Source organism: Rhinatrema bivittatum, chromosome 11 (assembly GCF_901001135.1).
Source record: "Rhinatrema bivittatum chromosome 11, aRhiBiv1.1, whole genome shotgun sequence".
NCBI classification, from domain to species: Eukaryota; Metazoa; Chordata; class Amphibia; order Gymnophiona; family Rhinatrematidae; genus Rhinatrema; species Rhinatrema bivittatum.
In genome coordinates this window covers 89,526,880-89,544,672 of record NC_042625.1, presented here as the reverse complement: position 1 = coordinate 89,544,672, position 17,793 = coordinate 89,526,880, and the positions used below count along the sequence as shown (strand labels likewise).

The 17,793-nt window shown below is 43.3% G+C and overlaps 1 protein-coding gene across 1 annotated transcript in view; it reads left to right on the top strand.

Moving 5' to 3' along the window:
• The window catches only part of LOC115100571, a 53,048-nt gene that overhangs the window by 21,426 nt on the left and 13,829 nt on the right, over positions 1-17,793 (top strand). Inside the window, exon 7 of the mRNA XM_029619089.1 lies at positions 9,497-9,684. Within this exon, the coding sequence (XP_029474949.1) occupies positions 9,497-9,684 (188 nt within the window). The remainder of the gene's footprint in view (positions 1-9,496; positions 9,685-17,793) is intronic.

Below are 17,793 nucleotides of genomic sequence, written 5' to 3'. Positions count from 1 at the left end.
TTCATTACTTGCAGTGACAGATTTGGCTCAGAAATTCTATTGTTTAAAGAAGAGGCTATTTGTTCCATTCTCATGAGAGGTCTAGAACGGGTAGATGTGAATCGGTTATTTACTCTTTCAGATAGTAGAAGGACTAGGGGACACTCCATGAAGTTAGCATGGGGCACATTTAAAACTAATCGGAGAAAGTTCTTTTTTACTCAACGCACAATTAAACTCTGGAATTTGTTGCCAGAGAATGTGGTTCGTGCAGGTAGTATAGCTGTGTTTAAAAAAGGATTGGATAAGTTCTTGGAGGAGAAGTCCATTACCTGCTATTAGGTTCACTTAGAGAATAGCCACTGCCGTTAGCAGTGGTTGCATGGAATAGACTTAGTTTTTGGGTACTTGCCAGGTTCTTGTGGCCTGGATTGGCCACTGTTGGAGACGGGATGCTGGGCTTGATGGACCCTTGGTCTGACCCAGTATGGCATTTTCTTATGTTCTTAGTTGCTAGCTCTTACAGCAACTGTGAGATTAGCAGAAAGTTCCCATAATGTCTCCATAGTTACCACTGCTGGTCTTATAGGGGTTTCTATATGCTCGCCTGATGAAACTGATGTTCTGGTGGCTGGTGCACTGGCTGCCCCTCGGCCAAATGTCTCCGAAAGTCCCCCAAGAGGATTCCTCGTCGGCTCTGGCGGGGCAGCTGCTTCGCTTCCTTCTCCCTGCCTTCCTGAGACGCTGACTTCCTCATTCAGCGTCTCTAGCAGAGTCCCTGATGCCGCTCCCCTCTCAGCTGGTGGTGGAATCACGGGAGGGCTGAGGGAAACCTCTGCCTCTGGCAGTGTCGAATTTCCTCCCTCCGGCACTGCAGCAAGGCTACTCCCCCGGGTCATTCCTGCTCCCAGAGTTGTGAAGGTAGTTATGAGCCTCTGTTCAGATAGCTGCATTGAAATTGAGGGAAAACCCCTTATTTTCCCTTTACGTTTTGCAGGCATTGTTTAGGTTATTTATTTCACAAGATAACAAAGTTCCCAGGAATATAAAGCACTGTGCAAAATGAAACTGCTCGGCAACTCACTCACACTGCTCTGCTCAGGGCACCATCTTGCCCCCCTCTCCCTGATGTGCTGAGTTTTAATTGCACTTGCTAATTAATTGCATCTAATTTCTCATTATAGAATCTACATACAGTGTGCATATTAAAAGCATCTACATAGTTTGCAAGTTTCTGGGCTATTTTACACTTGCCCATATATATATATTGTTTATCTTTGTCCAGCAGACCAGTCCATTACTGATATTATTTCTTTGCTGGCCAGCAGGTAGAGACAGAGAACGTATTCATGTTCTTTTATGTTACTTGCTGCACATATATTCTGGGATAGCCGAGCATGTTCTCCAATAGTTCTCTGCTTCCAAACTGGGAGTAGGCAGGGATAGCTGGAATTTACCTTTAAAATAAAAAAGGAAAAGTCTTTTTTTTTCCTGGTCTCTTCCCTCCTCTCTCTGTCCTTCTCAATGTTACCTCATTGCTTTTTGTTTTCAATTGAATTTCCTTTCTCTCCCTTGTCTCTCTGGGAAAGGATTCTCCCTTTAAATAAAAAAAAAAAGAGAGAGAATAAACAGTACAAAGTTGGCAAGAGGAAAAGTACTGGGAACAGAGAGAGCTTGCATAGGGCAGATCCTGGAATGGGGTGGATCGCACTGATATGGAGTGCAGAGGAAGAACTCTCCCTGCTGTGGGTCCCTCCTGCCGACATGGCTGAGAGAAAGCAGAAGTGTTTGCATTGCGGGGGAAAACAGCAGAGCTCAGTTGCTGGCTCCTTTTGTCCCCACTGTGATTGCCCTGACTCGCAGGTAATTCAGAGATTAAATGAAGGCAGGAATGAGCTGCTGGTCCCATGGGAGGGGAAAGAGCAGGCTGCATGAGAAGAGTGCTCGGGGTGGGGAGATGCTGTAGGGGCCTCAACAGCCAGAGCTTGGGGAAACTGCCTATTGCTGATGCATCAGGCATACTCGGTGGGCCAGGAGGGCAACACAAAAGGAACCCTTGGGTCTGGAGAGCAGATTGCTCCGGTGATAAAGAGAGTCAGGAGAGAAAATGGCTCCCCTCTTCTCTCTCCCTGAGTGAGTGAGTCAGATGGAACCAGGGGAAGGAGACCCTCTGAAGAATCTGACGCAGAAGAGGAAAGATGCCGTGGTCAGGCTGTTCAGGAGAGAGGAACTAGGCTCCCTCATGGCCAAGCTATGCAGACTTTAAGGGCAAGGAGAAGAGGAGGAGGTGGGAAAGAGCTCACAGGGAAACCCCAATATCCAGGGCATTAGAAGGCCACCCAAGGCGTTCCCAGTACATCCGGCCATCAGAGAGATAATAAAGGTGGAATGGGAGTCCCCAGATGTAGCCTTAAGGACAAAGGCAGATCATGGGCACACTTTATCCGCTGTTTAAGGTGCCTAAAGTGGATGCACCAGTGACAGCTGTAACAAGGAAGATGAGGATCCCAGCTAAAGGGGGCACAGCCTTAAGAGCCGTGCAGGAGAGGAAAATAGAAGCCTTGCCTGTCAAAAAAGGCCTTTGAGATCACTAGCTGTTCCCTACAAGCCGCGATCCGTGGGGGATATGTAGCTAGGGCTTTGGTGAAGTGGTTGCAGCAGCACAGGGAGGTGATGCTGGAACCAATGGAAGTAGCAGAGGCAGAAATGGCTTGGAGGGAGTCAAGCTCAGTCTTCCTAGCAAACTCTGAATGACTTAGTCAGAACCTCAGCCAAACAGGTAGCGACAGTGGAAGTGGCGAGAAGATTCCTGTTGTTAAGACAGTGGGCATCTGACTCTTCCTCAAAGTCTAGACTGAGTGAGTTGCTCTTTGAAAGGACGGCTTCTGTTCAGGGAGCTGCTGGAGACATTGGTGAAAGGCTTAGTAGGAACAAGAAAATCAAAGGCTACTAGAAGACAGGGGCAGAGCATTTGGCAAGCCTTTTCATTCCAAGTCAAGGGAAAAAAGGTTATATAGACCAGCAAGGGCACAGAATACAGAAGGGAGCAAGACTAAACGAGGCAGCCTGTCACACGGCACACGTGGATTCCAGTTTTCTCGTACATAGAAGCAGCTTACCTCAGCAATACTTCTTACCAAAACACATCAATCAAGCAGTACTCCTCGTCTTCCCAGGGTCCCTCTTGCTCTCCTCTGAGCCTATGCTTTATTCCTCTTCAGAGGAGACACCCTGAACCCAGAATGCCCTGTGTTAAGGTGGACCGGGCTCAGGCAGCTGGGACCAGTCTTTTAAGGTATTTTAAGAGTTTCTTCAGTGCACTCTGACACATACCCTCAGGGCTGATGCAAGGGGATTCGGCGCCCTAGGCGCCTTCAGCCTTGCGCCCCCCCCCCCCCCCCCCCCCGTCGTGTTGCCACCAGCCCACCCCAGGTCGTAACCCCGACTCTAGGGGCAGGGATCATATGCCGCCCACTCCCCCATCCTCCCAACCTCCCCCTCCACCCCCAAAAAAACTCACAAAACACCTGGTTCAGCGGGGAGCCCGGGAGCAATCTGCTGCACCTGGGTCGTCAGCTGCCACTAACCAAAATGGTGCCAGTGGCCTTCAGCCCCCATCATGTGATGGGACTACTGGTGCCATTGGTTGGCCCCTGTCACATGGTAGGGACTAAAGGCCACCAGCGCCATCTTGGTTAGTGGCAGCCGAGGGCCTGGGAATGGCAGATCGCTCCCGGGCCATCCGCTGGACCACCAGGGGGGCGTCGGGAGGGTGGCACAATGGGGGGGGGGGGGGGGGAAGCAGGGTGAGGCAGGGGCTGGGCAGAATTTTGAAGGGGCACTTTTTGCCCTTTCAAAATTCTGCAGCCTGAAGTGGCCGCGAGCCGTGGTGGTGCCCACTAAGTCTCGGCACCCTAGGCACAGACCTAGCTTGCCTAGTGATTCCTCTGGCCCTGCATACTCTCCCCCCTCAGCTCAATCTTACCCCAGCTGAGCATCTGCCCCTACCAGGGCTATGTCCCACAGTATGACTCTGCCTCACTTGCCCTTGGGTCCTGTCTCAACCTGGGACAACCTCTTTCCCATTCTGACCCCCGCCTGCCTTAGGGAATGCCTCGCCCTTTACCTGCTGGGATTCTTTTTATCTGGGGTCGCTTCCTCTTCTACCAAGGTACCATCCCCCCAACCTTTTGGGTTTTTAGATGAAACTTTCTTATACCACCTCAAGCCCTCTTGGTTCTCTGGAAAACCCACCCTGGTTAGCCCAGGAGTCCAATTCCCTGGAATGCCCATGTCACAAGTCTCTAATTGTAGCTTGTCCTCTCTGGGCTGGATCTCCAAAATCTCCATTTTCTCAGCAGTCCAGGCCTTCTCTTTCTCTTGCTGATGGGTAGCGGCCCAATTTTCCCAAAATCTGGCTGATTTCTTCTCTGTCTGCTGGATCTCTGGGCTCCAGACCTTTACCACTGCTGCTAATTCTGGCTTTATCCCCTCGGCTTCCTGTGCCACACCACCCTCAGTGAGTGGGTTAACCTTACTCTGGGCCTGCTGCTCTTCTGTTCACAACAGTGCATGGGGCTCCTGTCCTCCTATGGAAATGTATACCACCCGATCCATAGCAAGTTACCTTGTATCTGTGCCACGTTTATCATGAGTCCATTCACAGGTCTTTTATATTCCTCTTTTGACATCCACTGGATCTGTCCTTGCCCATCTGGGGTGTTTTACCATATATGGCCATCTATGGCCCACTTTCCTTTTGCATTACATTTAAATTGCTGTGTAGTCTTTTAAATCCCTATATTCCTATACTCATTTTGCAATATTACCCTCATATCTAACTATATCTGCCTCAGTTGTAAGGGTTGAATGAGATATTCTCTGAAAAGCCAGGTTAGTTTAGTGGCAGTAAAAAAAACCCAGAAAGTTGGCAGCCATGCCAAAGCTTTTGAAATGCTAAAACTATGCCAAAAGTTAGTTAGTATATCAAGATCAATACTGAGTTTTGTTTCTGCCTTCTGGTCTTAATTTATAAGAAATCATATGAATTACAAGAATCCAGTCTTATCATATATGAGATGACATTTTCCAACTGGTTGGTATTATAATTTTATGCAAAGAAACATAGCCATTGGTATGTAAGTTTAGAGGCAGTGACATATTTAATTGAGTATAATGACTCAAAAGAGCTGAGCTGGGATTTACTCTGCATTATTTGGTAAGCTGCTCTGCTCCTATTATGATATCTCATAATAAAAGACTAAAGATATTTCCCTTACTAGCTGATGGTATTCAGTGTTTAGCTGTATCTAGACACAAGCAGAGCTAGTTAACTAGCTTCAAAGATAAGGGAAGAGACACAGATAGAGTCAAAATGTGAATGTGACCAGAGATCAGAGTAAAATGTAGAGGAAAAACCTGGAATGGATTTGTTTTTTTCAGCCTGTTAAACACATAAAATGACAAATGACAGAATACCAACCAAAAGATAACTTTGGCACATTAGAACATATTGGAGGTGATTTTCAAAAGGAATTGAATGCTTAAAACTGGGTTTTACATGTGTAAATGCACTTTACCCATTTAAGTGGGCTTTTGAAAATTGCTACATTATAAACAGTATATACTGTGTTAAGGGCACTTTAAGCATGTAAATTGGCTTTTGAAAATTATTACAATAGTATCACATTTACACATGCACCTCCTTTGAAAATTACCTTCAGTATTAGTGTTCAACAATATACTATTTGTAAGTGCACAAGTTCCCTGTTTGCACTCAACAGAGCATAGCTATTTAAATCCATCCCCACTTTTTTTTTCCTATTAAGTTTCATTGGGACTGCAGGCATGGGGTTTAGCTAGCACTAGTACTCACTGTACACATGATGAAGAAAGGAAAGAGAGAAAGACAAGGACAGACATGAAAATAATAGCTCCTTATTATAATGGGCAGGATTCTGTAAGGAGAACTCTGTTCTCTGTGCAATAAAGTTATTACAACTACTCTGTTCTCCCAGAGCTTATAGGAAGAAACAGCAAGATTTAAAAAAAGAATTGTCCCACTCATACATTACCCAAGATTTAGTTATTGTGAAGTCCGGCAAAACAAACATGTAATAATCACGCTCAAGCATACAGTCATACTGGATGTCCCAAATCACTAAAACTATTATTGATCTGGGAAACCCTACTTATTGTTTATTTTTACACAGCAATGTCTTTAATGGGGAAATCTTCCCAGGGATTTTAACCCTGAGGTTCATACCACTATTACTAGTCTGAGCTCTCCTTCCTAGCACCACGGAGGTAAACTGTTTGCTAGACCAAGCGCTGCTCAGGGAGCCAGCTGTCCCATATGCTTGGGGTAAACTATTGCCAGCTGAGCCTGCCAGTGGCATCCCCAAGCTCTGAATACTGACATTATATTCACCCTGAATCTACTAGCTGAGTCTGCACAGTACCCCAGGGAATCTGCCCTGTGTATGTGGGGTAAACCTAAAATACCTAAAATCAGATTTATCTCTCTCTTGTTGGCATATTGCAAAATGCCCAAATCAGTGGCTTTCTTTGTGCAAGGATAGAGGGGAAACAAGAGGCCCCAAGCAAAGGGAAAGGAAAAGATCCCCTTTTTACCAAATGGGGGCTCCAGCTGATCCCACCTTTTCACTCCACGTCCCGTCTGGGTCACCAAGCATGTTGAGGGTGCTAGTAAACACTGAATACCAACAACCAAAAAGAGAAAAATCTTTAGTCTTTTATTATAAGATATCTCATACTAGGAGCAGTGCAGCTTGCCAAATAATGCAGAGAAAACCCTAGCGGAGCTCTTCTGAGCCATCACACTCAGTTAAATTTGCCACCACCTCTAAACGTACACCCCAATGGGATAGTTTGCTTGTTTATATAACATTTTCCAATTGCATTTGCTAATAACACTGGATTCTTGTAAGTCATGTGATTTCTTCTAAATTGAGCCCAGAAGGCAGAAATGAAACTTAATACTGACCTTTGACATACCAACTAACATTTAGTTTTAGCAAGCCACGACTATTATCTTTCTGGTTTTATTCACTGCCATCAAACTAGTCTGACGCTACAGAGAACATTCTCATTCAACCCCTTTCACAGTTATTAGAGAGGTTGCTCTGACCTCCCTCTTCACTGGCCTTTTTTTTTATCTCCTGTGCTCCTTCTCACTTCAGATTCTGTCCTCCTTGCTCTGCACAAATCTCCATTTTAGTTTAACAAGCCCCCTTCCCTTTACATATTCAGGTGCCTTCTTCAGTACTATCCTCAATCAATGAGATTTTCCTTTAGTTTCCATCAGTGTCTTCACCCTTCATTCATGTTACATTGTTGCCCTCTCCAGGTTTCATGCTCCTGTTCATTCACTGTGTGACAGTGATTTGTTTTAATATTACAATTACTACAAACATTCATTTATAAAACTCTACAAGAAATACTTTTTATACAAATTCAAAGAGTGCAATGTTCTCCTACAGTGGAAAAATCAATGTAAAGAGCCAATAGGGCTCTACAAATGTTTTGATAAATCAAGTAGAGGTTATATAAATACTGCTAAGCTTTCGCTGTACTGGACAATTTTTCAACCTGCACAGAAATCTCTTAAAATAATGTAGGTGTATAATGATACTTTGGCGCATAGATGCTGACAAGTGTGCACGGCAAGAACCTAGCACCATTTATATGACACCTATTTAATGGAATTATTTAAGCACCCTACTTATTTATATTTACACAGCACTGTACAGACACATATAAGAGAGAATCCCTGGTCCATGCAGCTTACAGCCTAGTGGACAAACTCAGACAAGACAAAGGGTTTTAGGAACTTAGCAGCAAAAGAGAAGGTTTTAGGGTGGAGGAGGAGAATGTGATCAGGACAAGGATCACTATGCTCAAGTTTCCACCTACTAATAGTCAATAAGAAAACCGGCTGGTGGGGTGGATGGGTGTGGGACAGAAAGTGTGGGACCATTCACTATATAATAATAATATTAACACTTTAACAGGAAAGAAGGAAAGCTCAGCTATATCCTAAACCATCCATCCGCTGGAGAAACCAATAAAAGAGTAAGAAAGCACAAAACACAGGCAGCAGTTCACCTTATAGCAGTAGACAGTATTAAAACTTTAAGGCACCTGATAGACCTTATTTGTTGGGCAAACAACTGGATCAATTCCAATTTGAACTGCAAAGAGTTTAACTGACCTTGAACAATGATCTCTCTTGAATACTGTCTTGAACAAAAAGGGTAGACTGTCTTTCTCATTCATTAATTCATGCCTTTTTTATGTCTCTTTATTAAGTGCACTGCTTAATTGTGTACACTGCACTGTACCGGTTATTTGCCAACCTGTCCCACTCATCCTCTGCTTCCTTCCCTTCTTCCCTTTTCCCCATCCATTTCCTTCTCTCAGCCCTTCCCCCCATGATCTCTCTCTCTCAGCTTTCTCTCTCCCTTTCCAGTTGCCTCTCACCTTTGACCCCTGCTTCACCACTTTCTATTGGGTGCTGGTGCCCAATGCCCTTTCCTTTTGCCCAGGTGACCTTTTTGTACTGCTGGCAGGATGGACCCCACCAGCCAGAGCTGCGTCTCACTGTACAAAGCAATGGGAAATCTAATAAAAGTGAGAATTGCATTAAGAGGTGAATGTTTCAAAGCCTATTTATGGGCATAACTCCCTCTTTTTATGCATATAAATGGATGTTATAAAACAGCCCAGGGATCAGTGTACAGAAAAATGCATGTGCAGAGGGGAGAGGCATTCGAGATAGAAGTTGGGGCAGAATTGGAACTTACTCGCATATTTTTAATTGTAATAAGTATGCACATAAATTAACTCACACAACGGATGCTTTCCAAAGGGGGGTATAAACTGTGTTGGTTAATTTATGTGTGTACAAGGCCAATTACCTATGAAATGAACTTAACTTATGCACATGAAAACACAGAGTAGAAGTCTGTGCACTAAAGGTAGCCACATATGTTCCCTGAATGTGCAGTTTTAAAATAACCCTCCCTCTGTGCAACTAAAAACCAGTCTTACAACAATCATACACAGCACAAGCCTCAAGACTTACATCATTAGTTTCAAGCTACTTTCATTGTGATGCTTAGGCACTTTTTTAAAACGGACATCAAGGTTTCTGAGCTCACTATGATATTCCTTTCTGATAACTAAAAGGGTTTCTTTTGAATCAAAGTTTACCAAGCCTGTCCTGGGGACCCCACAGCCAGTCTACGTTTCAGGATATCCACAATGAATATGCATGAGATACATTTGTATACCATGGAGCCTCCGTATATGCAAATGTATCTCATGCATATTCATTGTGGATATCCTGAAACCTAGACTGGCCGTGGGGTCCCCAGGTTAGGCTTGTGAATCCCCACTTTAAATAATTCATCACTAAACTTTTAGACAGTAAATATAGAAGCTGATTGTGTTGCTAGACTGATGCTGTTGGTCATGTACACTGATTTTCTTGCAGACGTCTCTGACATTGGACAGTACTTAGAACTTGAATGGGAGTTCAAGATGAACATTTGCATGAGAAAGTGCTTCCTAGAAGCGTGGCCTATCATCAGAAATGTATTATATGCCTTTAACTGCAATGAGGAGATGTGCCATGCCAGAGAAGACAGTATGAACTGCTTCATATGCGGCTTCAGACTCTTTGTAAGTAACCAAACCTTCCTCACATGCTCCTTTCTCTTCTGCTTCCTAGGATGGGATCATTCCTCTCTACTGCTATTAGGAATTTAGTTTATTTGGGTGGCATTCAGCCAGGGATATTGTAGATTTTGAAGTTTGCAAGGAATTGATGTACTTAGAAAATGAGAACAAAGGTATCTAGGTCACATCCAAATGGATGTGGTTCTCAGTGTTGGCCATATCAGCATTTCCCAAACCATATGCCATGGCTGCAGTGCAGAAGTAATATATACCATCTCTACATCCATATACATTTACAATATCTTATTGCACCACAAATTCACAATATTTATTACCATCGATATTCCACATTTTGAAATTGAAGAAACTTGTCCATTAATTGTTTACTTTCTAATAGTTACCAACAGAAGTACTCAATATTCTTTAGCTAAAGCTTCTTTAGTTGACGCAACTTCTCTCAATATGTTGTTCACTTTCTAAGTGTTGTTATCTTCCCTATATTGTTCACTTTCCATATGTTGTTAACTTTCCAGCAAGAGACTCTTGTTTCACCATAACTATTGTGGCTTCCTCAGAGGAAATCTGTAAAATCTATAAAACAAAACCTCACATAAGCTCATCATCAACTAGCAGAGCCCACACATTGATAATTTAATGAAACACTAATTATATAAAGGATTCTTATATATATACACATTCACTTTCTAGAAGGGCGATCAAGAAATCCAAGGAATCACCATATCAAAATCCTCATATTATAATGTAATCTTCATACTCTGTAATTAAATAAAATATTGCAATGTAAATGAGCAGTCTCAACCAATGTAAAAAATATAACATAATTACCACATTATTAAGATGTTCCTCATCCACCGCTCTTTCTTTATCTTTGCAGCTCTCTGAATTTCATGCACCACTATGTTAAAATGCTGCCATTTCCTTCCGATATCTGTTAACAAAATCACTATCGAAGACGGTGATTTACCAACAGCATTAACTGCTATCAACTACCTCAAGACCCTACATTAACCATGCTCATAATTTCCTCCAACAGTATAACTTCAGCAAGATAACCTTCATTTTTCAACCAAACATTATGAAAGCCTACGTCACACACCGTACATACCCACTACATTGCCAGCTTTAAAAAGCCCTCCTCAAATACCCTAAAAGACTTTTCATCCAAACTCTCAGCATCCTGCAGTTCTACAATGGCTCAGAGACCCCCCCCCCATTCAGCTTCTCTATTCAATCCAAGTGGGTGCAAGGTGTTCCAATAGTAAACAAATCTCTGCTCGTACTAACCTACATGAAATATCTCCTCCTCTGCTATCGCCAACCTGATGAATCACAAAACATTTCTCACCCTCATAGTGTGATTTTGAGTCAACCAATGAGACACCAGTGGCACTGAAAGTTTGCTAGCTCTTAAGCAGCTTAATTATTCCAAAAATCGGTCTCCTTTTTTGTCCAATATAATCAGTCTACATGGGGACAAAATAGCGTAAATGACTTGAATTGAATGACAAGTGAAATGACCTGGTAATAAATATTTCTTAGGTAGCACCGTATACACATCACATGTTCACAAATAGAGCAAGACCCACAAGCAAATTGACCCTTGCCCTCCGTAGTGTTATCCACCGCTATAAAAGAGGCTGAGGTTAACAAATGTGACAAAGTTTGATTCTGCTTGGTTGTAATAATGGAGAGTTCCTTAAAAATTTCCTGACCCTGTAAAATGTACCAATACTTTCCAATAATCTCTTTAATACCAGAGACATTGTGAGTAAGGAATGGCACAAATAAACTTGGAAATCACGAGTTTTTGCGATCTTATCAACGTTATCCCGATTGGCATATAAGATTCTTTTATATGCCTTCTTGATACAAGAATTTGAATAACCCTTCTCTTTGAACAGTGAGATCAAAGCACTAACTTGTTTCTTATATTCATAAGCTGATGAACAGAGGCTTCTAAGTTTCAAAAACTGTCCTGTGGGGATGTTCTCTTTTAAGGCTCTAGGGTGAAAACTAGCAACGTGCAGCAATGTGTTCCCTTCATATTTACTTATCCACAAATCCAGGAATGATATTGAAATGAAAAAAGTAAATTAATATCCAATGTATTGATCCAAATCATAAACGCCTGCAATTTTTCAAATGACCCTTGCCAAATAAAAAAGGCATTATGTATAAATCACTTCCATAAGATGATATACTAGCAAAAAAAAAAAAAATCAAAGTATAAATAAATGTAGCTTCAAATCATGAACAAATAAAGCAGCCTCTAATGGAGCCATAAGTGATCCCATGGGGATACCCTTGATCTGTTGAAACAACATATTACCAAACATGAAAAAACTTTTAAACAAAACTATAGATTCTAATTCTAAATCTGTTAAAAATTGTTTAAATCAGGATGAATAATTTGCCTGTGTCAAGATCACATCTAAAGTGTCCAGAGCAGCCTGTTGGGGTCATTAGTGTAAAGGACTGTGATGGCTGCAGTGACCCAACCGCACATCTCTATCAACTGATGGTTGATTTTAACAATGATAAAAAAAATGGGTGGAATCTCTAACATAAGATGGCACATTCTGTACTGCAGTTTGCAAAACATTACCTATGTATTTGGTTGGAGCTTCAAACACTGAACCTATTCCTGACCCGATCGGATGGCCAGGAGGTGATCGGACTGATTTATGTATCTTGGGTATGATAGAGAACATCGGTATCCTTGGAGATTTTTCAATAAGAAAGTCAAATAACTTGTTGTTAATAAACTTATGTTTAAGAGCCCTCTGTAACCCATCCCTGATAGCACTCTGATAGCATTTTGATAAGATGTTGTTGACATAACCACTACACCTCTCCCCTTGTCAGACAGTTTTCTGGTTGTATCTGGATCCTCTCTTAATCTCCATATAGCCAAAAACTCATGATGTGTTAAATTGTGTCTAACAGGTCTGAATTCCTTTTCTTATTTAGCAATATCTTGGAGCACTAAATGCTCGAAGACTGCTAACAATGGATCCTATGGATCCATCGGCATCCATTTGAAGGTCTAGTGAAACTCGAGGCAGTGTACTATAAAGCTGAATCTGAAAAAAACTTAGTGATTTTAAGGCATCTGAAAAATTTAAACATTTCCACCTGAAGATCAAAATGATCATAGCGGCATGTTGGCACAAATGAGAGGCTCTTTGTTGTACTATGTCAGAAAAATAAACTGTTTTCTTGGGATGAGATAATTGTAAACTACTTTCTTCATCAGATGAACCCTCCGAAGAGCAGGAAAAAGTTGTGGTTCTCTTAAACCTTTACATTTGATTCTTATTCATCCATTGGTATATAGGGGTGTGCATTCGGATTGACCGCATTAGTAAAACGCAACTCATATTTTTTTTTTACTTAAAAAATTGATTCGACATAAACGATCGGATTTCCCACATATCGAACATAGATATGTTCGATATGTGGGAAATCGCGATTGTTGAGCCAAAATAAAAATTTAAACCCCCTCACCCTCCTTAATCCCCCCCCAGACTTACCACAACTCCCTGGTGATCGAGCGAGGAGTGAGGACGCCATTTCTGCAATCCTTGGCGAGAAGCATGTGACGTCGGCGGCACGTCGAGTGACGCCGGCGTCACGTGATTCCCGGCTCGTTCGCGCCGGACGGCTCGTTCGGCCCAAAAAGAACTTTTGGCCAGCTTGGGGGGGTCAGGAGGCCCCCCCAAGCTGGCCAAAAGTTCTTTTTGGGCCGAACGAGCCGTCCGGCGCAAACGAGCCGGGAATCACGTGGCGCCGCGTCACTCAGACGCGACGTCACGTGATTCCCGGCGAGTTCGCGCCGGACGGCTCGTTCGGCCCAAAAAGAACTTTTGGCCAGCTTGAGGGGGTCAGGAGGCCCCCCAAGCTGGCCAAAAGTTGTTTTTTGGGCCGAACGAGCCGTCCGGCGCGAACTCGCCGGGAATCACGTGACGCCGCGTCACTCGACGTGCCACCGACGTCACATGCTTCTCGCCAAGGATTGCAGAAATGACGTCCTCACTCCTCGCTCGATCACCAGGGAGTTGTGGGTAAGTCTGGGGGGGGGATTAAGGAGGGTGAGGGGGTTTAAATTTTTTTTTGCACATATGTACATATACCCAACTCATTGGATTTTTTTTATGTCCATATTGGCCGCAAGTGGGACCCCCTTTCGGACATAAAAAATATGAACATAAAATTTTGCTCTGCACATCCCTATTGGTATATATAGCCTCTCTCATAATCAATCTCATCTCGGTGAAACTTGTACAGCTTAATTTGATTCACCTCAGTCCTAATTGTGTCCAATTGTTTCTGAAATTATGAAATTTTATCATCAAAATCCTTTTTTATCATTTGTTTCCGTAATAACCTGGAATAAGACTCTACTTGTTTCAGGGGTTCTAAAACGTGTTTAATGGTGTCAACCATGACACCATTAAATCATGAGAACACTTATTTAACACTGCATTCCATTTTAAACAAAAGATTCATCATCTGAAAAAATAAATGGTTCCTTATTTAATCTTAAACCGCTCAGTATTCTCTTAACTTGTATGGACTCTGGCATTGATGCTGCATGTAATCCCATTCTAATTATCTTTTCACTTAATTTAACATAACTATCCCAATCCTGTTTATTATTTCCACCTTCTCGTGGGTTAAACAATGTGAAACCAGACATGATATCAGAAATAGCCTATTCTGTAAAGCTTAAAAATTGAGCCATCCTTTTGGGCACACACCCTAACTAGGGGAAACCATACAGTATACAAATCAAGGATGTACCAGAGTTCCTAATTATTAATAGAACTTAATTATCATAGGACATTCCACACAAAAATAAACACTAATTCTGACCCCAGTGTGTTCTGTGCCCCCACATACACAATTTATATATATCAAAACCCAAAAACAAAAAACTGGAAAATATGTGACTAAATATTATCAATAATTCAAAAAAGGTCACATATAACGCAAATTCTTGAATAAGGTACCCTCATAAAACGGGCCAAAGTACACTTCTGCTTAAAAGCATTTTAACTTTTGTTCACTGATATCAGTGTAACTGCCCATATGATTCCAATCATAGGGTAACCTTTCTTCATTTGCGTAACACCGCCACTTTCTTACTAACACACTGCTAATTAATTTTTCAAGCAGGAAAACTTTTTTTTGAAAATATATTTTGTTAATTTTTTCATAAGACCTTAAAAGGCTTTCAACTAACACCAACTCAAAATGGAATGTTCAAATGAATGACTTCTCTTTTTCCAAAAGACGCTAGAATGACAAGGCTCAACGGCCCTTGCTCTGCTATATTGCCCTGACACCGCTAGTGTTTCGAAGATTTTCTTCTTCAGGGGCTTAAACGCTGAAAAATTGGAAAAAAAACATTTTAGATTCAAACAACATGAATGTTCCAATACATAATCGAAACGTTGGTAACTTACAGAGTTGGAGAGTGCTACAATCTATGCGGCGTTCAAGAAAGACCAGCCATTTTGACGCTGACGCTTTGGGCAATATAGCAGAGCAGGGCCGTTGAGCCTTGTCATTCTAGCGTCTTTTGGAAAAAGAGAAGTCATTCATTTGAACATTCCATTTTGAGTTGGTGTTAGTTGAGAGCCTTTTAAGGTCTTATGAAAAAATTAACAAAATATATTTAAAAAAAAAAGTTTTCCTGCTTGAAAAATTAATTAGCAGTGTGTTAGTAGGAAAGTGGCGGTGTTACGCAAATGAAGAAAGGTTACCCTATGATTGGAATCATATGGGCAGTTACAGCGATATCAGTGAACAAAAGTTAAAACGCTTTTAAGCAGAAGTGTACTTTGGCCCGTTTTATGAGGGTACCTTATTCAAGAATTTGCGTTATAAGTGACCTTTGTTTGAATTATTGATATACAAGCCGTTAAGCCCGTCACAACGGGCTACATTACATTTTTGTTTTCGGTCCATTTTCGAACACAGCACCCTCCTCCACTTTTTCTCCCTCATTCCCCCTTTCCCTCAGTCACTCACCCCCTTCCCACCCCTCAGTCTTACTCACCCTCTGCCTCCCACTGCCTCCCTCCCCTCACTCTCAGTCACTCCCCACCCTCTTTCAATCCCATCCCTCACTCTCATCCCCTCCAATCCCCTCTCAGCTCATCCACAACCCCTCCTCCACTCCCTCTTTTTCTCTGCTCCACAACTTCTTACCCTTTCACATCCTTCTGTCTATCCCCTCCCCCTCATTCTCACCCCTTCCCTCTCCTCCCCCTCATTCTCCCCTTCCCTCTCCTCCCCTCCATTCTCCCCTTCCCTCTCCTCCCCTCCCCCTCATTCTCACCCCTTCCCTCTCCTCAATCTCCCCTTCCCTTCCCTCTCCTCAATCTCCCCTTCCCTTTCCTCCCCCCTCAATCTCCCCTTCCCTCTCCTCCCCTCCCCATTCCCTTTCCTCCCCCCCTCAATCTCCCCTTCCCTCTCCTCCCCTCCCCATTCCCTTTCCTCCTCCCTCCTCCCATTCCCTTTCCTCCCCCTCCTCCCATTCCCCCACTTCCCCTCCCCATTCCCTTTCCTCTCCCCACTTCCCCCACCTCCCCTCCCCTTTCCCTTTCCTCCCCCCTCTCCCCACTCTCTCTCACCTCCTCCCTCCCTCCCCCCACTCACTCTCACCTCCTCCCTCCCTCCTCCTCCCTCCCTCCCCCCACTCACTCTCACCTCCTCCCTCCCCCCACTCACTCTCACCTCCTCCTTCCCTCCCCCCACTCTCTCTCACCTCCTCCTTCCCTCCCCCCACTCTCTCTCACCTCCCCCTCCTACTCCCTCCCCTCACCGCCGCTCCTCGTCGCCGATACTTCGCCTCGCCGCTGCCGCCGATACTTCGCCTTGCTGCTGCCGCCGCCAATACTTCGCCACTGCCGCTGCCGCCGCCGATACTTCGCCTCGCTGCTGCTGCCACCGCCTCCGCCACTTCGCCTCGCCGCCGATACTTCGCCTCGCCGCCGCCATGTTTTTTAAGAGCTGACGCTCCTCTCTGACACACGTGCTCGCCCGCACATGTGCGGTAGAGCTGCTCTCTACTGCGCATTTGTGGGCCGTCGGTCAGAGCCCATTTATAAGGTAGATATCAAAACCAACATAAGATATAAGACATTTTATTGAAATATCAAAAAACAAAATATACAAAACATTCATCCAGATCCAATCATCACATTCACTCATTATAAAAAATACATGTTTCTACATTAATACAATCAACTGAATATGCCCCTATACAAATGCCATTTATTTCCTTCCTGGCCTGCAGGATGACCTCCCAGCAGTGGTGGTGGTGGTGGTGGTGGGGGGGGGGGGGGGGGTGATGATGATGATGTTAGGGAGTGGGGGAGAAAGAAAGGAAGAGAATATAATGATGCCAGAGTAGTTAAATCTCAAGTGGATTGTGATGAATTGCAGGAGGACATTGTGAGACTGGGAGATTGGGCTTCCAAATGGCAGATGAAATTTAATGTGGACAAGTGCAAAGTGATGCATATAGGGAAAAATAACCCTTGCTGTAGTTACACGATGTTAGGATCCATATTAGAAGTTACCACCCGGGAAAGATATCTAGGCATCATAGTGGATAACACATTGAAATCGTTGGCTCAATGTGCTGTGGCAGTCAAAAAAGCAAACAGAATGTTAGGAATTATTAAGAAGGGAACGGCAAATAAAAGGATGGATATCATAGTGCCTCTGTATCGCTCCATGGTGAGACCGCACCTTGAATACTGTGTACAATTCTGGTTGCCGTATCTCAAAAAAGATATAATTGCGATGGAGAAGGTACAGAGAAGGGCTACCAAAATGATAAGGGGAATGGAACAACTCCCCTATGAGGAAAGACTAAAGAGGTTAGGGCTGTTCAGTTTGGAGAAGAGACGGCTGAGGGGGGATATGATAGAGGTCTACAAAATCATGAAAGGTCTTGAACATGTTAATGTAAATTGGTTATTTACGCTCTCAGATTATAGAAGGACCAGGTGCACTCCATGAAGTTAGCAAGTAGCTCATTTAAAGCAAATCAAAGAAAATTCTTTTTCACTCAGT